Source organism: Etheostoma spectabile, chromosome 3 (assembly GCF_008692095.1).
Source record: "Etheostoma spectabile isolate EspeVRDwgs_2016 chromosome 3, UIUC_Espe_1.0, whole genome shotgun sequence".
In the NCBI taxonomy this organism is placed as follows: Eukaryota; Metazoa; Chordata; class Actinopteri; order Perciformes; family Percidae; genus Etheostoma; species Etheostoma spectabile.
The window spans coordinates 14833451-14857539 of NC_045735.1; the positions used below are offsets into that span (position 1 = coordinate 14833451).

Below are 24089 nucleotides of genomic sequence, written 5' to 3' on the forward strand. Positions count from 1 at the left end.
AAACCTTTAGCAGCATTCTCCTGCAGACTGACATCCCGAGCCGTGCGAGAGAAGCGAATCCCCTTGTAGCTTTGTTCCCGGATATAAATAATAACAACCCCCAGGGAAGATTGAGCCGGGTTGCCCTGGTCCATGGCCTGAACTATCAAAGTCCTCTGGCTTTGGGTCAGAGTCTGCAGCTTCTCTGTTGCCTGGATATCTCCTGTCAGCGAGTTGATGGCAAAGCCCCTCACAGGGTTGGCAAACCGGTAAAACACAGAGCCATTAGCCCCAAAGTCCTTGTCCTCTGCTCTCATGGTGGCCAGCACTCGGCGGCTGGACACGCTGCTGGCAGAGATGTTCACAATAAGTGGGTCCTGAATGAAGAAGGGTGCATTGTCGTTCACATCCTGAATATAGACAGTCACCTGAGCAGTGGAGTTACGTGGGTTTGCAGGGGAGGAGTCAGTGGCACACACCTCAAAGGTGTAAGAGGCGGTTCTCTCTCGGTCTACGGGTGCTGCTGTGATGATTCGGCCGGTGTTCTCGTCTATGATGAACATGCTTTTGGAGCCGCTCCTCAGAAAGTACATCACCTGGCTGTTAAGGCCCTGGTCCAGGTCAATGGCTTTCACCTCCAGGACCAAAGAGCCAATGGGGACATCTTCGGAGATGTCTGCAGTGTAGCTGCTACTCTGAAACTGGGGGCTTTGATCATTGATGTCCATAACGGTCACCTCAACGGTAGCAGTGCTGCTGAGGGCAGGGTGGCCCTGGTCCTGAGCTGTGACTGTTAGCGTGTAGGCAGCCCTCTTCTCCCGATCCAACGGCCTTGAAGTGGACAGGACACCTGACTGTCTGTCCAAGCGGAAGTCTCCCAATTGATCTCCCGCTGCAAGTAGAGCAATGGCAAATGGTTGTATTTATGTACAAAGTACGTCTTTGGTTGTGGTTTTTGTAGAAGCCTGTTATGTATTTTCTTTTTATTTCTTCAATGCAATTTTTTTTTAAATTAAACAAAATGGTTTTAACCTCTTAAGAAAATCTTGAAAAAAATCACCTGTAATTCTGTAGTTTATCTCCCCACTATCTCCTGCATCCTGGTCCGTGGCTCTCAGGGTAAACAGAGGCAATGCCTCCAGGTTTTCAGGCACCTCGATGCTGTAGTAGAGACGCCCAAAGAAAGGAGCGTTGTCATTCTCATCAAGCACTCTGATCCTCACTGTGGCTTTGGCATAGTTGGGGGGAAGGCCTTCATCTTTTGCATAAACTGTGAAAAATAACATAGGGAAAATGCATGCAGCATTAATGGGGATTTTAAAGAGATGGTGAATGCCACATGACAAATTCCAAAAGTAACTCTTAATGTTAAATATCTCAAAGCAAGAAGAATAGTCAGCAACATGCACAGCCACTGCTTTGTGTCCTCTTAGGTGCAAGGAATTAAGTTCCCCAAAGATTAATTTTAAAAAGAAAGAAAATCTAAAATCCCGCACACACTTTTTACCTCTGCATTTCTGCGTCTTTTCTGGATGTTGAGGTCCCAGGGACCTTTCTCAAGACACGTCATAGTAAAAAATCTTAAAGCAGTCATCTTAAGGCATGTTTTATCTGAGAGTCAGAGGGCAGTACCTGTCACGGTGTAGTATTCCTGGAGCTCCCTGTCCAGCGACTTAGTGGTCGTTATTACACCCGTCACTGAGTTGATGCTGAAAGCCTCCTCTGAGATACCACCGTATGTCACCTGACCATTGGTTCCTACAGGGAAACACACAGTGAGTTTGCTTTAATATAAAAATAGATTGTAAAAAACAAAAACTACAACATGTCACCAAAGCCCAGAAAGCTTTCTATGAACTGTAAATATTTGAAATATTGGCTTGTGTGTTTGTTTGTCATTAGTTGTGCTATCAAAGTCTGGCAGTGCTGGCCCTTCCTCAGGTATCTGGATGCCAGATTGCGTGCTAACAGAAAGCGGTCTGGCAATCTCACCTGTTTACTTTGCTAATTGCTTTTGGAGAGAAAGTTTATAATCCTTCTGTTTTATGTGCTTCTGACTATGTCTGAGGGAATGCACTCTTTCTGTACCCCCACCCCACTGAGTCCTCAATTAAAAACAACTGCAAATGTCTGTAATGTGAACACATACTCAACAAATAAAGTCTGAGCACAATTACAGGCATTTATATGCTCTTCTTAATTGTTGAAGCAGCACAATCTAATATCCATTTAAAAACAAATCCACAAAACCTACATACAGCTTGATTTAGCTTATTTGCAGTTAAGAAGACAATGGCGTGTCTTGGTTAAAACCCGGCAAAATTTAGTTGAAACGTTTTGACATCTAGGTTAAATATAACCACACTAAACAAAATTATAAATGCTACACATATATGTTTTGGCTCCCATTTTTCATGGGCTGAATGCAAAGATCTAAGACTTTTTTCTATCTACATACTGTATTTCTCTCAAATATTGTTCACAAATCTGTCTAAATCTGTGTTACTGAGCACTTCTCCTTTGCCGTCAATCCATCCACCTCACAGGTGTGGCATCTCAAGACACCATCAAAATTCCAACCACCTGGTTTTAACCTACGTAGTATTATCTGGACAGGCAAATTACCAAATCAGTGCTCATGTTATGTCTCACCTTGGTCCAGATCAGAGGCGGATACGGTCAACACACTAGTTCCTGGAGGCTGGTTCTCAGAAAGCTGGGCTTCATACTGGCTCTCCTCAAACCAGGGTACCTCATCATTAACATCAATCACATGGACACACAGCAACTGGCTGGACGAGTGCTGGGGTATCCCATGATCCTCAGCAGTTATTGTGAGGTTAAAGATGTCCTGCTCCTCACGGTCCAGAGGTTTGAAAATAGACAGAGAGCCTGCGGAGAGATGAATCAGGGGTGAAATGTGAGTAGAGATTTCCTGTGTGTCTGTGTGTGTGTGTGTGTGTGCGTGTGCGTGCGCACACACGTGTGTCTGTGTGTGGGTGTACTTTATTATAGCCTGTTTCACAGAGGCAGTTACACACAGCAACCACGGTATGAAAGCATGCTATCAAAGGCAATAAAACATTCCACTTTCTATGGTTGTGTGTAGTCAAGTGATTTAAAAAGAAAGTGTGAAAAGTTGCCATGTGAGGGGCAAATGAGAGATAATCTCCTACACACACACAGCCTTGCCTACCTGGGTGCTAACCACCACCACTGCTGTAACAACCCAACAGTCTGGCCAACAGTTTATGAGATTTTCCATTGGAGAATGCCGCAGTCATCGAGAAAGAGGCAGTAAACACACACTCTAGACACGCAACAGCCAGACCTGCCGTGCTCTGTAGAAATTAGGGGCACCCTTGCCTTTTCATTATCCTGCCCTAAGAGGGTAGAGCTTGCATTGATTCTATTTCAATTTCATGCTTTAAAATGAGCTGCAACTTGGGTCTCTTTTGTTTTTTTCTTTCTTTTTTTAGCTTTATATCTTGCTAGGACTGAGATAACTTGACCCTAAGCCTTTAATGTGGTAGGAGTTACAGACTGGAATATTTTCACCAAGTTTGACATCCTCTGTGATCCTGCCGGTCACAGATAGCACATGGGAAGAAAAAAAGAGAATGTGGGAAACAGTGTAAAGTTTTTATTGTGGATGTTTTCAGTTCCAACATCTTGAGCCTATGTCACGTTTGAGGCACCAACATTTTGGACTGCAGTGTGACGGTTAGCTAAGGTTGCTCAGACAGCAAACGCATTTGTCTTGTCTTAATATGCAGAAGTCAATCATCAACATTTGGTGTGTTAATCCCTGAAGGGTGCTGTCTTTTCCAAAGAAGCAATTCCCAATACCACCAGTGCACTCTTTCTTCTCTCCAAAAAGTAAAATTAATGACCTCCCTTCTGACAATGAGTGATGAGAATATGTCTCACTCTGTGACTCGCTGACCCCAAAACGGGAACAAACCAGGTGCTCAGAGGATTAACTCTGTCACCATAACCAGTGTGCATGGAAACACTTCAAGACAAGCGCACTGCTGGAGAGGGCAACCAGGTTGGTGACATGAAAGGGAAGGCGGAGTCAACGTTGACACGTGTCTCACACACCACAACAAAGCTCACAGGACCAAACAGCCCAAGGTCAACGTTGACTAAGCGACAGAGTCTCGTCCGCACGCACACACACACCACACACCACACACACACACACACGTAACTGATCCCTTCTCTAATAGTTCCCAGAAGCCTGAGCAGGTGGTTCTTTGGTCTTTCATGGGAATAGATCCACAATAACAGATGATGTGTGTGTGTGTGTGTGTGTGTGTGTGTGTGTGTGTGTGTGTGTGTGTGTGTTCAATATTTGGCCGTCGGCTCTGTCTGTCTGGCCTCCAACTGAGAGAAATAAGTCATGAAAGGTGAAGCAAGAGTTGTGCTGCTCTAAGACGTTAGCAGAGTATTACAGGAGTTTGTGTGTTTATGTAGGGGGACATTTAGTAACTGTGGTTGGGGGAGGGGTGGTTGGGGGGTGGAGGGAAGCAGAGGGAAGGGTGAGTACACATGCAATGCCAAGTCAAATCAAATTGAGAGCTGGCACAAATTATGGCTTAAATGGCTTAAAACATCCATGAAAAGATCCAAACAGAGGTAAACAGATGCAGATCAGCTTGTCCGCTTAAATTTAAAATATTTCAACATAAGCATCACAGTCATTAAGTAGTCAGTAGTCAAGTAGTTGAATTCTGGACAGATGCTGGGAACATAAAGATAGCGGACAAATCTGAACATTTTAGTATTATTAAAATGAAGAAACAGTAGCAAAAAGGAGTGTGTCTGGACAAACAACTCCAAAATCTTTCCTGATAATGCCCTGCAAACTGATTGTAGCAATCGGCTATTTGTGGTGATAAAATGTTGATATCAAATGATAACATGTGCTTTATATGTATATCCTAGAGCCATATAAGCATTTGCGGTTCATGGCTAAACACAGGAAAATACAAAACACTAGTTTAAATTAAACCTCACCAAAAAGTAACAATCATAATTTTCTTCAAAGTGTTCTTTCAGAATTATACCGTAAGCAACCCTATTACTGTACAGAACAAACGTAATCCAGCCTTTGTGAATTTTGGACAAAACATGACATTTGAGGATCTCATCTTGGACTTCGGGAAACACTGATCCACATTTTTTACCAGGTTTTGACATTTTTACAACTAATCGATTAATTGAGAAAATTATCGACAGATTAATCTATGAAAATAATCGTTAGTTGCAGCCCTACTATCAACATCACCAACTGCATTGGCACTGGGCTGGACTTACCAGTGTTAGGGTTGAGGAAGAATGCTCCTCCAGTGTTGCCTGACTGGAGGCTGTAGGTCACTCTGCCATTCTCCCCTTGGTCTGCATCTCTGGCCATGACATAGAGCGCCACAAAGCCCACCGGCTGGTCCTCCATCACACTGATGGCTGTTGGCGAGCTGAATACTGGAGGATTGTCGTTCTCATCTGTTACATACACTTTGGCCGTGACAGAACCCCAGCGTCTCTGGCTGGCATCGTGGGCAGAGTCTGTTGCCTTAACAACCAGTATCAGGTTGGAAATGACCTCATGGTCCAGCTCCTGTCCCAGAGAGAGAACCCCAGTGGAAGGGTGGAGGGTTAGTAGGCCAGGCGTGTTTGGCCATTGGTGGAGAATGGAGTACTTCAACTCGCTGTTGGGACCACTGCCATCCTTATCCGTGGCTTGGAAAGTATAGACGGAAGAGCCGGGCTCCGTGCTCTCAGAGATGACAACGGTGATGGGGTCCTCAGGGAACTGAGGGGCGTGGTCGTTACTGTCTTCTACGTCAATGTTTAGGTGGACCAGGGTGCTGCTAGGAGGGGCCTGAGACAGGTCATCCACCTCGATCTGCAGAGTGTAGCGCGAGTCTCGCTCATAGTCCAGAGGACGAGCCAGGTACACGTCTCCGGTCAGACGGTCCACGACAAAGGTTCCATCTAGGTCTGTACCCCCCACCACCATGTACGTCACTTCCCCTTCCCCTCCTGGGGATTCTCTGTCACGAAGGCGGACCGAGCCAATAACAGAGCCAGGCTGGGCCTCCTCCAAGGAGTTGAATGATATGGACAATGAATTTGTCTTAGAAGTTGGCCTGTTATTGCTGAGAACCTGCAATGAAGAACAACATTGTGTGAGTATTTCAGGACAGAGCAACACAACACTGGATCTAACGCTTCATATAGATGCCCGGTGGAAACTCCAGTTTTACAGTTGTCAATACAAAGAATGAAAAGATTTTACGGATTTTTGAGCAAACAAAAACTGATTATGTCCTTTCCACTCACTTGTACTGTATGTGCTCACTGGAGAACAAATGAAACAGGTAACGAGAGTTTTTATAGACTTGAATAACTCACTAATCTTAATCACACATAATCTTATACTCATGTCGCTGCCAGGAAAAATAATAGATGATAACCATCACAATCAGAGGAGGAAATGGTGAGAGGTTTTGAATTTAGCACAGAGACATATCCCTATACTGTGTATAGCTTTATGAGAAACGTCTTCAGAGATGACAACGTTATTACTTAACACCTTTGTATTAAAAGAGCACCATCAGTAACACACATGACATCTTTTAATAAAACATAAGCAGCTGTAAAGAGGAGAGGGAAAGGTTGCGCTGATGAAAAAAACAGCAGCATTACGAACGGCTGATCTAGATACTCATCCGCATTGCATCCTACAGCACAATTCCCACAGTAGGTTGGCACTTGAAAAAAAAATATGCCATTTGTTGTGAAATCTCACATGACAAGCTGTAAATTGGTTCCACATTAGATGGAAAAGGAGTGTTCCAGAAATAAATTAGTATAGTCACATTCTATCATTGTTGGGATTTAGAAGATCAGTCTCAAAAGATGATTAAAGGAAATAACAGGAATGCGTCAGCGGGCAAGAACAACACTGCAACTGTTTAATCCAATTAACTAATAATTACGACTTTCCTTTTCATTTTATTTTTTGGAAAGGAGGAACAACTGAACTGGTACTTAATGGAGCTGTTCATATGGCAACTTTGTTTTCCTGTAACTTATAAATATATTTTCCTTCCAGGGCTCTTCCATTGTGTTAATTTTCTGTTCTATATTAAAATTAACTGAATTACCATCGATGCTGTGTTTTATGTGAGTGTATGTCCCCACCGCTCAATGCAAAAAAGGGCTACTGTATTTAAAAAGTGTTGAAGTCATTGAGTATGACCCTGATCAGAGAGGTCTACAGCTGGCCCTCATCACAAGCCAGCTGGGAGTATTTGATTCAGACCCACTTTTCCATTTCAGATAGAAATTTCCCTTTTGAAAAGTCACAGGGGAAGAAAAGGGAGGGGATGGGAGGGGAGCTTGTCAGAAGTGAGGTTGATATGTCGGCAGCTAGTCTGAGGGGCCCAGAGACATGGATCCCCTCAGCCCCCAAATATATTCTTTGATATTAAATAGGTGAGTAGTGAGGGTGTTTGTGCTGGCCGGGCTCCAGCAAGAGTCTGACCTGAACGGTGAGGGAGCAGTAGGTGCTGCGAGGGGGCAGTCCTCTGTCAGTAGCTGTCGCCGTCAGAGTGTACTCAGCCCGATCCGAGTGGCTGAGAGGGGATGAGGAATGTAACTCCCCAGTGTTGGGGTTCAAAGAGAAACGCTCAGCCCTGGGACCTGGGAGAGAAACAGAGTCCAAACTTTAACTGGAGACCATGTACACGGGGGAGCCAAAATGAGCTACAAATTCTAATTTTTCAATCAATTAATGAATAATAACAGATAAGTGTGTGTGTGTGTGTGTGTGTGTGTGTGTGTGTGTGTGTGTGTGTGTGTGTGTGTGTGTGTGTGTGTGTGTGTGTGTGTTCATATGTCTACAGTAATAACGCACATGCAGACCAATTATAATTATTTACTTTTCTGAACACAGTTACAATGTTCTTTTCCATTAAAAAACAAAGTAAAACAAACTAAAATAGTGAGAATATCTGGCAAATACAAAAAGCTAAAAATAAAAATCAATGAATACATGATGAAGCAATAAAACAACAAAATATAATCCTATACAAATATGCTTCTACCATGGCACAGGGTGGTAGATAGCTCTTAAAAGTGTCCTGAAATACATTAGTGTCTTTCTTCATTATCAGAACACCTCACTGAGTACTATCACTTTCTTAAAACACAACATATACTACATGAACATACATACAATATATATATATATATATAGTAATTCTTTCAATAATTATGTTGCTCAGATGGGTAGTCTCTTTATTTCCTGCATCAACCGTACCTGACAAAGAGTAGAATACAGTTCCGTTCTCCCCTTCATCGGGGTCGTTGGCTTGCAGCTTGGCCAATAAAAGCCCAGAGGACTGACCTTCTGTCACCTATGGGTTAGAAAAAACACCCAAGACATAGCCTGGATAAGTGGAAGTACATTTACAGGATCAAGCCTGACATTGGGCGCGTGTCTGGCTGTGCCCCTCTCCTTTAACGCTCACAAAACAACAACAGACTTTAAGCTAGCAAGTGCGCTGAAAATGACAAGTTTAGAAGAATATTTAGATAGTGAAGAATAGAAGACTAGAAAATGAGAAAGAATATCTTTATGGCATTTACAATCTACTGTAACTGGGACGTTTTGGGACCTATTGGTGGGATTGCTGTGGACAAAGTCCACACGATCATACACTGTTAAAACTAAAAGACATTTAACCATATATTAGATTAGATTAGATTATATTAGATTAGATTAGACAATACTTTATTTATCACACAATGGGGAAATTCTCTTGTTACAACAGCAGTTGTCTACAGTAGAAAGCAAACAAATATCCGCTTCATTCCAAGATGGCCGCCACCAGTTTGGGTCTTTGTTTGTGTGCATGAGCTGAGCTACTCTTTTTATGTGTTTTATGTCCTTGGCTTCTGCAAAACCTAACCAAGGAAAGTAATCTCTTCCGAGAAACTCGTACTTACTGATTGTCTTCGTATAGTATCTTGTTATACTTAAATCTATCCTAAAAGGAGAATGATTACTGTCACTGGCCTGCTGAAAGACCCGGGGGGAAATCTACTTTTTCTTCTGGATGATCTGCTTCACCTGACTACTGCTAAATGGCTTGTATGGTGACCCAAACTGATCACTTTAGAGCCATTTGATCAGGTCTGGGCCTGGTTTATCCCCCCACACCTGGGTGGTAGTGTTGAAACAATAGCTTGGATTAGCTCGGCCATGCTCTTCCTGCAAGACAGCAATGTGGACTTGATATGAGGATCCCTGGTGCTGCCTGATGGTTAACACATTGCACATGCAAAGTGTTTCAGGATTGACTAAATAGCAACAAGTTTCACGGAGCACTGAAAAGCCTGCGTGTTTGTCAGCACATTTGGACCAGTGAACCATCTCAGGATTGTTTTTCAAGATTCTCTAAACTCTACAGTGAGCCCTTGGAACCTTTGTTTGCTCAGCCTATGTTTTATGAAAGCACAATGCATTTTTTACTATTTTTACTGCTCACAGCATTTAATGATGGATTTAAGTCAAGACCATCCCCATTTAGTGACGATCATAAGTGGGCATTGCTAATATCTCATTCTCCAACTAAGGATGCATGCAGCTATCACCAGCTTATCCATCCTGCACAGCAACAAACACTACAACCATTTAACACAAATGAGCCACTCGTTACACCTGCTAATAGTGAATGCCTTAAATAACCACTCTACTGTGCAACATGGACTCTCATCACACTTGTCAGCCAGTGACTGTGATGAAAAACACACAGGGAGTACCAAATCTATTGTCTTAATACTTTTGCTTTTATCTGGGAACGTACAGCCAAATCCTGGGCCTGATACCCTACAAAATATATATATATATATTTCGTTGCCTTGTACCTGTACATGTGTACTGACTATAAAGTTATCTGTCTATTCCCCATGTGACTTCAAAAACTTATCCGGACTTGGAATTATGCATTTTAACGTTAGAAGTCTCCTTCCAAAAATGGACATGCTAAGACTGTGGTGCTGATGCAACGGATATGGACATCATGTTCTTATCAGAAACCTGGTTAAAATCCACAATAACAGACAATATGATTGCTATTGATGGCTATAATATTGTCAGAGCAGATCGTTCAGGTAAGGGGGGCGTTGTTGCTATATATGTTAAATCTAAATTTTTAAGCTCAGTGACATTGTCAGTAAGTAGAGCCAAACTATTTGATCTACTGGCACTGAAAGTAAATTTATACAAAGACACACACCTCACTGTTTTTGGCTGTTACAGGCCACCCTCCACTACAAAAGAAACTATTTCTTCTCTCTATGATGTACTACTTAACCTTAACTACTCCAAAGTAATTCTAATGGGTGACCTCAACTGGGATTGGCTTTCCCCTGCCTCTGAGAATATTAAAGACCTATCTGACTCTTTAAATTTCACACAACTTATTGACACCCCAACACATATCAACCTGAGAGATCATAGCAAATCAACACTGTTGGATGTCATTCGTGCAAACATGCCACATAAATACACATCGTCTGCATGTAGTATAAGAGACAAAAAACTATTTAAACATAAAGCTTGTTATGTTTTTAAAAGGTGTTTTAAACATTTTACTAAACAGGCTTTTATTCATGATTTTTACAACTGTAATTTGGAAAGTGTCTGTCTGATACCTGATGTGGAACATGCCTGGGAATATTTTCACAATGCCTTTTCAGTTATTTGTATTAAGCATGCTCTTGTAAAGAAATGTAGGATTAGCGGGAGAAATAACCCATGGTTTACTGAAGAGTTGAGCTTTATGATCAGAGAAAGAAATGTTGCATGGGGCAAAGCTCAAGCCACAAATTCTACTGCTGACTGGGCTGCTTTCAGAACTTTAAGAAATAAATGCACAAGCATGACCAGAAAAGCAAAATCAGATTAATATCTAAAAAATATGTCTGAAAACTTCAATAACCCCTCTAAATTCTGGAAGCAAATTAAGTCTCTATCTGATTCCAACTCTTCTTCTCCAGGTCTCCCACAACATATTTTTGTAAATTCAGTTAAAATTAAAACCAAAATTGGCATAATTGGAAAATTTAACAATCACTCTGTATCAGCTGGCTATATTTTCAATGAGTCCAAATCAAGTTATCCTTGCTCCGACTCCAGTACCAAAACACCACCTTTGTTTTTAGACCCATTTTAAAATCGAATGTCTGTATTGCTCTTAAAGCTATTGACCCGAAAAAATCATCAGGACCAGACAACCTAGAACCTTTCTTATTAAAAGTTGCAGCTGAATTTATAGCTAAGCCTATATCATACATTTTTAGTTGTAGTTTGCAGACAAATTCCATTCCCAAATTATGGAAAGCAGCCTATGTGCTTCCTTTGTTGAAGGGTGGTGACCCTTCAGATCTTCACTATTATAGGCCAATTTCCAAACTCTCCATTCTTGCAAAAATTTTAGAAGCTCAAGTAAACTGTCAATTAAAAGACAACTTGGCAGAGCACAACATTCTAACTGATGTACAGTCAGGTTTTAGAGCTGGACACAGCACTGTTACAGCAACATTGTTAATATTAAATTACATTATAAATGTCTTGGACCAAAAGCAACACTGCGCTGCATTATTTGTGGATCTGTCCAAAGCATTTGACTCTGTTGACCATCAGCTATTACTAGATAGATTAAGTAACATTGGAATAGGAAACACAGATATTAATTGGTTCAAAAACTATCTTACAGAACAAAAGCAATGTGTTTCTATAGATGGTCTTAAATCAGACTTTTTAGAAATTTCTAAGGGTGTTCCTCAAGGTTCGATTTTAGCCCCTATTTTATTTTCTATATTCATAAATATTGGAAAGGACGTGCAAACTGCTAAACTGCACCTTTATGCAGATGATACTGTAATATAGTCAGTTGCCTCTTCACTGAACCAAGCCATGAATGACCTTCAGTTGACCTTTCAACAGCTTCAAGTTTCACTAAATGGCCTTAAGTTAGTGCTAAATACTAAGAAAACCAAATTTATTTCATTTTCAGGGGCTCGTTCCCAATCCCCAGATAATATACACTACCGTTCAAAAGTTTGGGGTCACCCAAACAATTTTATGTTTTCCTGAAAAGTCCCACTTATTCACCACCATACGTTGTGAAATGAATAGAAAATAGAGTGACATTGACAAGGTTAGAAATAATGATTTGTATTTGAAATAAGATTTTTTTTTACATCAAACTTTGCTTTTGTCAAAGAATCCTCCATTTGCAGCAATTCCAGCATTGCAGACCTTTGGCATTCTAGCTGTTAATTTGTTGAGGTAATCTGGAGAAATGTTACCCCACGCTTCCAGAAGCAGCTCCCACAAGTTGGATTGGTTGGATGGGCACTTCTTGGTACCATACGGTCAAGCTGCTCCCACAACAGCTCAATGGGGTTCAGGTCTGGGGACTGCCTGGCCCCTCCATTACCGATAGAAGACCAGCTGCCTGCTTCTGCTCTAAATAGTTCTTGCACAAATTGGAGGTGTGTTTAGGGTCATGGTCCTGTTGTAGGATGAAATTGGCTCCAATCAAGCGCTGTCCACTGGGTATGGCATGGCGTTGCAAAATGGAGTGATAGCCTTCCTTATTCAGAATCCCTTTTACCCTGTACAAATCTCCCACCTTACTAGCACCAAAGCAACCCCAGACCATCATATTACCTCCACCATGCTTAACAGATGGCGTCAGGCATTCTTCCAGCATCTTTTACTTTGTTCTGCGTCTCACAAACGTTCTTCTTTGGGATCCAAACACCTCAAACTTGGATTCATCCGTCCACAACACTTTTTTCCAGTCTTCTTCTGTCCAATGTCTGTGTTCTTGTGCCCATCTTAATCTTTTTCTTTTATTGGCCAGTCTCAGATATGGCTTTTTCTTTGCCACTCTGCCCTGAAGCCCAGGATCCCGCAGCCGCCTCTTCACTGTACATGTTGACACTGGTGTTTTGCGGGTACTATTTAATTAAGATGCCAGTTGGGGACCTGTGAGGCGTCTGTTTCTCAAACTAGAGACTCTAATGTACTTATCTTCTTGCTCAGTTGTGTAACGCGGCCTCCCACTTCTTCTTCTACTCTGGTTAGAGCCTGTTTGTGCTGTCCTCTGAAGGGAGTAGTACACACCGTTGTAGGAATCTTCAATTTCTCAGCAATGTCTCGCATGGAATAGCCTTCATTTCTAAGGACAAGAATAGACTGTCGAGTTTCAGATGAAAGTTCTCTTTTTCTGGCCATTTGGAGCGTTTAATTGACCCCACAAATGTGATGCTCCAGAAACTCAATCTGCTCAAAGGAAGGTCAGTTTTGTAGCTTCTGTAACGACCTAAACGGTTTTCAGATGTGTGAACATGATTGCACGAGGGTTTTCTAATCATCAATTAGCCTTCTGAGCCAATGTGCAAACACATTGGACCATTAGAACACTGGAGTGATAGCTGCTGGAAATGGGCCTCTATACACCTATGGAGATATTGCACCAAAAACCAGACATTTGCAGCTAGAATAGTCATTTACCACATTAGCAATGTAGAGAGTGGATTTCTTCAAAGTTAAGACTAGTTTAAAGTTATCTTCATTGAAAAGTACAGTGCTTTTCCTTCAAAAATAAGGACATTTCAATGTGACCCCAAACCCAAACACATTAAGTGGGGACTTAATTGAAACTGTTTCATCCCATAAGTATTTATGTTTTTGGCTGGACAACAAACTTTCTTTCAAAGTTTGTGTTGAAAAGCTTGTAAAAAAAAGCTGAAACTAAGGCTGGGGTTTTATTTTAGAAATAGAACTTGTTTTAACATGTCAGCCAGAAAAACACTTGTGCAGGCTATTTTTTTTAAGTGTTTTGGACTATGGGGATGTTGTCTACATGCATGCTGCCTCTAGTCCTCTCCACCTGTTAGATTCTGTGTACCATAGTGCTTTGCGCTTCTTAACTAACTCTCATTCCCGTACTCATCATTGTACACTGTATGAACTGGTAGGCTGGCCGTCACTTAGTCTACATAGACAACTTCATTTGTATATTTTTCTATACAAGGCCATGTTGGGTAAACTGCCGGCATATTTATGTAATCTCCTAAACTGAATTCCAGCCGTTTTCATCTCCGTTCCACCAGGTGTTGCTCTTACCAGGTTCCAAGGGTTTTTACTGAGCTGGGTAAAAAAGCCTTCTCTTACTTCGCTCCATGGACTTGGAATAACTTGCAAAACTTGCTCCATCTAAAAAATCTAGTCTCATTAAATGAATTTATGGCCATGTTAAAATGTCATGTAACTCAGAAATGTAACTGCCACATGTGACCTGTTCCTTTCTTCTATGTGTGATGCTTGTTTGTTTGTGTTGACTATGCTTTATTTCTGTTTAAATTGTAACTGGTGTGCCGTCTTGGCCAGGTCTCCCTTGAAAAAGAGATTTCAATCTCAAGGGACTTCCTGGTTAAATAAAGGTTCAATAAAAAATAAATAAAAACAACAGGCAAACAACAGACAATAAGCAAAAACACTGAATTAATGTAAAGTGGCATTATATAAAAAGTATTTTAAAGTAAATTAAAGTGAGGTGGCCATAGTACAAAAAATGTTGCAATGTAAGTAAGTAAGTAAGTAATGTGAAATTAAATTGAATATAACAAAAGTAAGTAACCATATATAAATAATACAAGGCCCCCTTTAGATGTTTTTTATCCTTTCTTTTAAGAATAGCTTTATTTTCTTTCTTTCTATCTTTCTTTTTTTGTTTTATATTTCGCTTTTTTTTACCTGTAGCACTTTGAGATCTATTGATGGAAAGTGCATTATAAATAAAATGTATTATTATTATTATTATTATAACAAAAGTACTCTGAATGGAAAAATATAAATGTGTATAGATGTACATAAATCTATGTACAGATATACTTAGATCCATCAGGCTGTGTAGGTGTTGTAGAGTCTGACAGCGACCTGCAGTACCTCTCATTCTTACACCGGGGGTGCATCAGTCTGCTGCTGAAGGAGCTGCTCAGGGACCCCACAGTGTCATGTAGGGGGGGAGGTGTTGTCCATTATGGATGTCAGCTTAGGTAACATCCTTTTCTCCCCCACTTTTTTAATGGAGTCCAGAGTAATTATAAATAACAATAATTTAAATAGCTCATGTTACTGTTTGTGTGGACAGTTAACTTCAGTAAATAATATTTAATGTAATGTTTTTTTCTTCGGCGGGGTGCAAATGTTCCACCAAAACAAGTTCTTTCCTGAGACTATTTAGAAGAGCCACCATTGCTGCGTCTGGAGCTTAGCACCGCCCAAGACCATTGTGATTGGTTTAAAGAAATATATGCAACCCAGAGAATTTCCCAGAATGTATCTGTGGTGTAGCCAGACCTTACTCCACAGCGCTGTGAAGATAGAGCTGGCAATGCGAGCTACCAAATACATTAAAGAGATTTAATTTCCTGTCTGTGTTTGTGGTCTTGTGGGATCACCTGTATGATGAGAATTTTGTCTGACTGGCTGTGGGTGAAAGCAGGGTCATTATCATTGTCATCCAGGACAGTGATAAAGGCTGTGCCCGTGGCGCTGCGAGGGGGCGAACCTCCGTCTTGAACCACCACCACCAGCTGGTAACTCGACTGCTGCTCTCTGTCCAGAGTAGTCCTTGTACTGATCTCACCTGGGAAGAGAAGTGGGTGGATAAGAGGGATTGTATGCCGAGGCACTACTCCACAGCACTGTAATTATGGTTAGAGACTTATGAGTCAGCCAGCTTTGATCAATGACACACAACTAATTGACATGCACAGTGTGCACATGTACGTGGACATGTGCTCACACACAAAAAGAAGAGCTTTGGAATGTTGACAGATGTTGCACAGATCCAACTCAGCCAGAAACTAATCACAAATCAGACTGTGAGTCTCCACCCACAGACTAACAGACTCAGCAGGCCAATTAGAGCCCAGCAACAAAGTCAGCGCTACTGTCACCATCATCTGACTAATTTATGACAGTGGGGAAGAGGCGTATCCCTTAGTGATTTGACTAAACATTGATTAAGTTTTTCCCACAAATAATTTAAATTTTCGAAGTGACACAAAGACTTTCAAGTGGAATCTTAATAGCTTGTTTTTCATGTTCATGGAGGATCTTTGAGCCCAGAGATTTGTGTGGTTATTTCAGTTTAGTTTTAGATCAAACGTCAGTAAAAAAAAACATGTATAATAGATAAAACTAATAAAACTGTGCATTCTGCATTTTTGGCTCAGTTGCCTTCAGAAGACACCGAAGCATACCTATTTCACATAATCTAGAAACCATCTAAAGTTCAGCAAATAATATAGCAGTGCAGCCTTTTTTTTCTTGAGCTAGCCCCTTTGCAAAACAGCAACTTTATTTAAGCATTACATTACCGTCATGCTCCATTAAGCAAATATCTCTTCAACATCTCCAAAGAAATGTTTACATACAGTATGTTGTTTTTTGCATTAATGTACAGATTATATTGTTTATTTTTGTTTGTTTTGTTTTTTATTAAAGACTATTTTTTGGGACTTTTCCCTTCATTGTGTAGGGACAGTGGCTAGAGATGAAAGGGGGAGAGAGATGGGGGATGACACACAGTGAAGGGCAGCAAGTCAGATTCGAACCCGTGTTGCTGCAGGACTACATGGGGCAAACAAGCTTACTGGATGAGCTAATGGCCCCTCCACAGATCATATTGTTGCTGCCTGATTAAAGTTAACCTAGGAAATCCCGATTCTAACACTCCAATCTGAGAGACTAGCAGTAACTGCTTTGATTATTATTTCATCACATTGTTAATTACCCGTGTGGGAGTTTATCTGGAAGTGGCGATCAGGGTGCAGGAAGCGGTAGCTGAGGCGTCCATTGGGGCCACTGTCTCGGTCTGAGGCCATCACGTGACCAAAGCCTGTTCCTGCAGCAAGTTTTCTCTCACTGCCATGAAGACCCTCTCCTGTGTGAGCCGAGGAGAGTTGTCATTCTCATCAGTCACTGATATCCGCACTGTGGCACTACCCGTCTTCTTCAGCTGTCCATGGCCTTGGCTGGCCAGCACTGTAAGAAGATACATGTCCTTTACTTCTCTGTCTAGGGCGCTCTTCACAAACAGCCAGCCACTGTCTGCGGCAATGCCAAACCCTGCAGCATCTCCGTCTGGACGCAGGTGATACGACAGCGGACTGAAGTAACCTGAGTCAGGGGTTTCTCTGTTTAGAGCCCGAACCTGCAGGAAGCGTGTGTTTGTGGATGTCCCTTCTTTTAGCTCCACACGGTAGGTGAGGGTATCAAACATAGGTCCCTGGTTATTCTCCGCCTGGACATGAGCCACAAGCACAAAGGTGGCACTAAGCTGGGGTACTCCACTATCTTTGGCAATCACCTGTAGGTCATAACGGGGCACACTCTCATAGTTAAGACTCCCTACCAATCGGATCTCTCCACTGCTGCGCTCTATGCTGAAGGTCCTCTGGATTCCACTTGGAGAAGAAAGCTCAAAGGTGAGTTGTCCATTTACTCCAGAATCCCTGTCCTCAGCTTGGACCCGAAACACCACCGTGCCCATTTCTGTATGCTCCGGCAGCAGCAGGGACTCCGAGGACAAGGGCAGAAAAACAGGCGGGTTATCGTTTACGTCTGCGATGGTAATGTGGACACGGGTCTGGCCAAAGGCAGGGGGGTTTCCACTGCGGGCCTGCACCTCCAAATCAAGAGCGGGCTGGGCTTCATGATCCAGGGGAAGAGTGGTCCTTAAGGCCCCGGTGTCAGGGTCCACTGTAAAGTAGCCTGTTGGGTCCCCAGAGCTGATGGTATAGGAGATATCTCTAGAGGTGCCTAGGAAGGGAGAAAGACAACAAAAAGCAGAGACAAATCACCACGGCCCAGGATGCCGCACTAAAAGCACTGAAGTAACAGTATAGATGTCATTTTTCAATTTCCAGGACTTTAATAGAGCTCTAAAAACTCAGAAAATGAATATATAAACAAAGTTGTGAAATTTAATTTTTGATTGATGTTTTTTTAAAGTTAGCTGTGTATAGTGGCCCAGCACCTATTTGGACAAGTGGGAGCAGGAAAAGGAACTCTTTAAAGCCTGATCCAGTGTGACTGATAAATGTATACTGAACTGTTCTAAACTGGGCTGTGGGACTCAGAGTAGGGTGTGTTTGAGTGAGCGGGTGTTCAATATTCATGTCTTTGTAGTCCCCACCTGTCTTACTGCTGGCCTGGACGATGCCTATGACTGTCCCACGCAAAACGTCCTCTGGTACAGTAAAGTAGTACTGAGTCTGTTCAAACATAGGTGGCGCCACCAGCCCAGCCACCACGCTAATGTTGACTCTGGCATTGACAAGGGCTAACAGACCACCACCATCCTGAGCAGAGATTACCATGGGAATGACAGAGTTGGCCTTCCCGTAGACAGACCGAGACAGAGAGATCACACCTAGATAAATAGAGCCATAGACAAGATTCAAAAAAGCTATTGTTTTACATCACACAACATTACCAACCATGCAAGACAATAATGCAATAAAAATTGCTGGACAAAATCATTCATCTTCTTAAATGACTGAAATGTTATGCAGCAAGTATGCAGCAAGAACTGGGAAATCACTTGTGCCAACCTGTGTCTTTGTTGAGAGTAAAGTAAGGGGAGGCCCCTCCAGGTACTGTTTTGTATGTAATCCTGCCATTCTCGTCTGAGTCTGGGTCATAGGCCGTCACTCTGACAACAGATGTCCCAGGGGCGCTCTGGGTGCTCAAACTGACAGCATAGCTGACAGGGTAGAAGGCAGGTCTGTTATCATTAATGTCGACAATATCTACCGTCACATAGACTACTGAGCTCAGTCCACCCTGCAGAGGAAACACAAAGCACCTCCGTTATACCTTCACATACATTTAATCACGAACAGAAACAACACAACTGAAAGCAGGATTTAGACCACATTAATGGTGAAAGTCAGTAAAAGTAAAAAACAGCAGTAAACCTGGTCAGAATTTCAATGTAAAGCCTCTAAAATATAGTCCCAGCAGATTTGTGCAGGGATACAGATTGAGAGTTTCCCTCGGGAGAGAGCAATATGTCATGACCTGTGGAGGGTGAGAGAGCCCGCCCCAACTGAACAATCTATGTCATAGTCTTTTCGTTTGCAGAAAATACAGTGCAGGCTTTTCATATGGACCAGGTGGCAAAAACGAGGGAGGCAGCAGTCCAACTTGTAAAAATATTACTGCCTGACAGTTGAGGCATTTCTCCATCTGATTGCTTTAACATGGCCGCAGTAATTTTCTTTCATTTTAAACCTTTTATTTGTTAAGTATAATTTGGCATTAAGTGAACAGGAAATACCCTTTTGCCATTGAGAGCCATTCAAGATTTTGTTTTTCACTTGGCTCCTCCAATCAAACTTTTTCTGCACAGTTGGCCATGTCTTTGCTCTCATGTCTGCATGAAAAGCACGGCTGCTGTTTATAGGATTACTCTGTGGCTCAACGGATTCATATTAAGCATGATTTCAAAATGCTGCGGCTCACCCCGTCCACTGCAGTAACAGTAAAGTCAAAGCTGGCCAGCCCTTGATCCCTGTCTAGTGTAGTACTTGTGCAGATCTGGCCAGTCTCCTTGCCAATGGTGAACCGAGAAGGAACAACGGCGTTGGGGCCAGAGCCAAGAGAGTAAGTAATGGAGCCAAAGGAGCCGCCATCTGCATCTGTCGCGGTCACCTACAGAGAAGAAAAGATGCTATTGGTTATATATTCCAACATTGCACATTAAAATTAAAATGTATTAAGTTGGAATTGAAATATCCAACTGGATAAACTCATTAATAAAACTACTCTAAAACAGCAGCAGTTAAAATCTAAATTCTATTAGAGCGATGTAAGAGTAATAACAATCCACAAAGTGAAAATGGGGCACCATACCAGGTGCCTTTTGAAGCATCTTTGGACCGGCTCTTTGTTGTTTATCTGAGCCTGAGCATGAGCCAAACAGGCCCTTTGGCAGAAAGTAGTTCTTAGGGAAGGAAGGGGGATGACTTGTATAGGCTCTGGGAGGGCTTCCAGCAGGGAAAACTGTCTGCTTCAGGAGGGGCATCTGTCAGCAAAGTACAGTGACAAGGACGGCTGGCAAACAGTGGGATACCACACAGTATGCTCCAGTGGGTAACACTTTATAATAACCATCAATAATAGATGGTTTATTGATAGTTAATTTGTCTTTATTTAATTGTCATTTAACTGTTGGCAAACCATCATTTTACTGTTAAACAATTAAATTATTATTATTCAAATATTAGAATTGCTGTAAATTAACAGTTAACACACATTATATCCCGCATATACTATTTTAGGTATTGAGTAATGACTAAAAAATGTTTGTTAACCTTTAAGAAACCATATAAAACATGTATAAACATTACCTAGATTTATGGACCAGATATTCCTAACATTTTGTTAATGGTTACTAGTTGGTCTGTAAACTGTCTATAAACAGTGAGTGGATGGTTGTGTTGAAGTTGCAAAAATTATATATATTTACATATTAGAGCTGATACATATTTATTAATTAATTAATTAAGAGATACATATTAATCACATAATTTCCCTGATTAATCGCGATTAATTGCAAAATGAAATAACGGATTCAAAAGTAGTGTATATAGTGCAATTCTTTTTTAAATGTTCTGCCATATGAACAAAAGTGCCATAACATTTGTTCTGCAAAAATTTACCCGCATTTTGTTTATAAAGTAGAAGTTAAATAAAATATTTAGTGTACGTCTCAACTTAAACAATGTATTTATCATGTCCAGAGTTGAATTCCATCTGGTTGGAACATGTTGCATAAGAGACTCCTTCTTATGTACACGTCGTTCTGTTGTTGCTGCTGGGCTGTGTTAAGAGTGCCCCACAACTTTTCTGTACTCTGCAAGGACACTGTCCAACGCGCTTTTAAGCAGAGACACTGTGACAGAACGCTGGAGTCCGTGCGCAAAGCAGGGGACATGATCAGAAGGCAGAAGGCTCGCAGCAGCGATCAGATTTGGTATCTATTTGTAATATCTGGCTAACTGCGGGGACTTTATTTGACACATTCCGCTGCCTTGCAACTTCAATAAAGTGTCCCGCGCATGTCTCAGCATAATGTCTCTCCTCTGTTTTAGCGCCCACTTTTCATCAGTATAATGCATTGTAACTCCGAGATAATTATGGTTACCCAGTAGTCTCCAGTAAGAGTAACAGCGCGTGCATGTTGTAGCGAGGTCGCTTTTGCACTTCTCTCCTTTGTATACAACTCGTGTATTCTTCTTGTGATGGTGCGTCTTGAGGGAATCACCTGTCGTCGTTGTTGCGATTCTCAGACCGATGTCCTCCACAACCCTACTGGGCCTGCAGTCGCTATGGCATTTGTTAGCGTCTCTTGCCTTTGTTTATCTCTACCCCCCCCACGCTGCATCTAACGTAGTCTGTCAAAGCCTCGTGCCACTGTGTGTGTCGTTGAATGATTTGCTGGTATCAACTGTCAAGGTGATATTTCAGACAGGAAGTACTCCGGTGATAAGAAAATTCAACTTTGCAGTATTTACAAAGCCTGTAAGCAACAAACTTTGACAATAATAAAGAAATAATAAAAACTGCGTTAACGCGCAATAAAAGAATTGTCGGCGTTAATTAATTAATTATTTAAAGCGATAATAACGCGTTAACTTGCCCAGCCCTAATATTATATATACACACACACACACACACACACACACACGTGCATATATAGTATGTACGTGTATATATGTGCTATGTGTATATACAGAACTGTGCAAAGATTTTAGGCTGGTGTGAAAAATGCTGTAAACTAAGAATGCTTTAAAAAAATGGAAGTGTTAATAGTTTATTTTCATCAATTAACAAAATGCAGTGAATGAACAGAAGCTTAATCTAAATCAGATCAATATCTGGTGTGACCAGCCTTTGCCTTCCAGACAGCATCAGTTTTTCTGAAGAAAGTCAGCTGGTAGGTTGTTCCAGAAATCTTGGAGAACAAACCCCAGATCTTCTGTGGGTGTAAGCTTCCTCAAATCCTTCTCTCTCCCCATGTAATCCCAGACCCACATCCCAGACTTCTTGTTGTTCTTTACACTGAAGATAGTTCTTAATAAAGTTGGCTGTATGTTTTGGGGTCGTTGTCCTGCTGCAGAATAAACTTTGGGCCAGTTATACACTTTCCTAATGGTATCTGCCTTTATTTCTCAGCATTGAGGACACCATTAATCCAGACCACATCTCCAACTCTATTTGCAGAAATGCAGCCCCAAACTCCACCATGCTTCACTGTTGCCTACTGACACTCATTATTGCAGACTCTCCAGTCCTTTGGCCAACAAACTGCCTTCTGCTACAGCCAAATATTTCATTTGGACTCATCAGTCCAGAGCACCTGCTGCCATTTTTCTGCACCACAGTTCCCATGTTTTGTGAGTGGCTTGGCCTTGTTTCCATGTTGGAGGTCTGGCTTTTTGGCTGAAACTCTTCCATGAAGACCACTTCTGGCCAGACTACCAGACAGTAGATGGTGTACCTTGTCCCACTGGTTTCCACCAATTCTGAGCTGATGTCTGCCAGACTTCTCCAGACAGTAGATGGTGGACCTGGTCCAACTGGTCTCTCCCAGTTCTGAGCTGATGTCAGCCAGACTTCTCCAGACAGTAGATGGTGGACCTGGTCCCACTGGTTTCTACTAGTTCTAAGCTAATGTCAGCCAGACTTATCCAGACAGTAGATGGTGGACCTGGTCCCACTGGTTTCTACTAGTTCTAAGCTAATGTCAGCCAGACTTCTCCGAGCAGTAGATGGTGGACCTGGTCCCACTGGTCTCTCCCAGTTCTGAGCTCATATCCCTACTGGACATCTTCCCATGTCAAAGTATAATCGTCTCGATGTGTTTTTTTTATTTACTGCGCTGAGTCTCCTTGGCCGACCACTTTGTCTACGATCCTCATGGATGCCCAACTTTCTGCAAGTGGACCTAGAAGACCTGATGCTGGTTTGAAGGCAAAGAGTAATAACACCCAATATTTCAGTGGTTTAGACTTTTCTTTTGTTCGCTCACTTTCTTTTTTTAACTTTGAATTTTTTATGATCAGTGTGATTTTTTTTGTTTGTGGTTCTTTTTTATTTTTTTTATTTCTTTTATTTCCACACAAGGTATATGTGTGTGTGTGTGTGTATGTGTGTGTGTATGTGTGTGTGTGTGTGTGTGTGGGCGGGGGGCGGGGGGCAGCTGACAGTAAAAAAAAAAAAATCTCCGATGGCAGAGACGCAACGGGAGTTGCATTTAAACCAAGCAGCACGTCTGAAATCCACGTTCACCAGAAATCTACTGGTTACTATGTAAGGACTACAAACCCCACGTTCACCAGAAATCTACTGGTTACTATGTAAGGACTACAAACCCCATGTTCACCAGAAATCTACTGGTTACTATGTAAGGACTACAAACCCCACATTCACCAGAAATCTACTGGTTACTATGTAAGGAGTACAAACCCCACGTTCACCAGAAATCTACTAGTTACTATGTAAGGACTACAAACCCCACGTTCACCAGAAATCTACTGGTTACTATGTAAGGACTACAAATGCCACGTTCACCAGAAATCTACTAGTTACTATGTAAGGACTACAAACCCCACGTTCACCAGAAATCTACTGGTTACTATGTAAGGACTACAAACCCCACGTTCACCAGAAATCTACTGGTTACTATGTAAGGACTACAAACGCCACGTTCACCAGAAATCTACTGGTTACTATGTAAGGACTACAAACCCCACGTTCACCAGAAATCTACTGGTTACTATGTAAGGACTACAAACCGAAGTTAAAAACAAACCTGAAGCTGAAGAAACCCTAAACGTTAACGGAACAAACTCGTTTCAGCCGGATACTCGGATCACCCCTAGTTGAAACTGCTGGACCTATAAAAGCAGCTCACAAGCCATCAGCCAGGGAGCCGACT

The 24089-nt window shown here is 41.9% G+C and overlaps 1 protein-coding gene across 1 annotated transcript in view; it reads right to left on the reverse strand.

Moving 5' to 3' along the window:
- Nucleotides 1-24089, reverse strand: part of LOC116683126 (protocadherin-16-like) — a 113777-nt gene that overhangs the window by 8829 nt on the left and 80859 nt on the right. The window contains 13 exon segments of the mRNA XM_032509823.1: nucleotides 5-871; nucleotides 1040-1249; nucleotides 1612-1737; nucleotides 2632-2871; nucleotides 5302-6151; nucleotides 7535-7692; nucleotides 8312-8408; nucleotides 15535-15722; nucleotides 16875-16994; nucleotides 16997-17902; nucleotides 18279-18515; nucleotides 18697-18928; nucleotides 19610-19798. Coding sequence (XP_032365714.1) covers nucleotides 5-871; nucleotides 1040-1249; nucleotides 1612-1737; nucleotides 2632-2871; nucleotides 5302-6151; nucleotides 7535-7692; nucleotides 8312-8408; nucleotides 15535-15722; nucleotides 16875-16994; nucleotides 16997-17902; nucleotides 18279-18515; nucleotides 18697-18928; nucleotides 19610-19798 — 4420 coding nt within the window.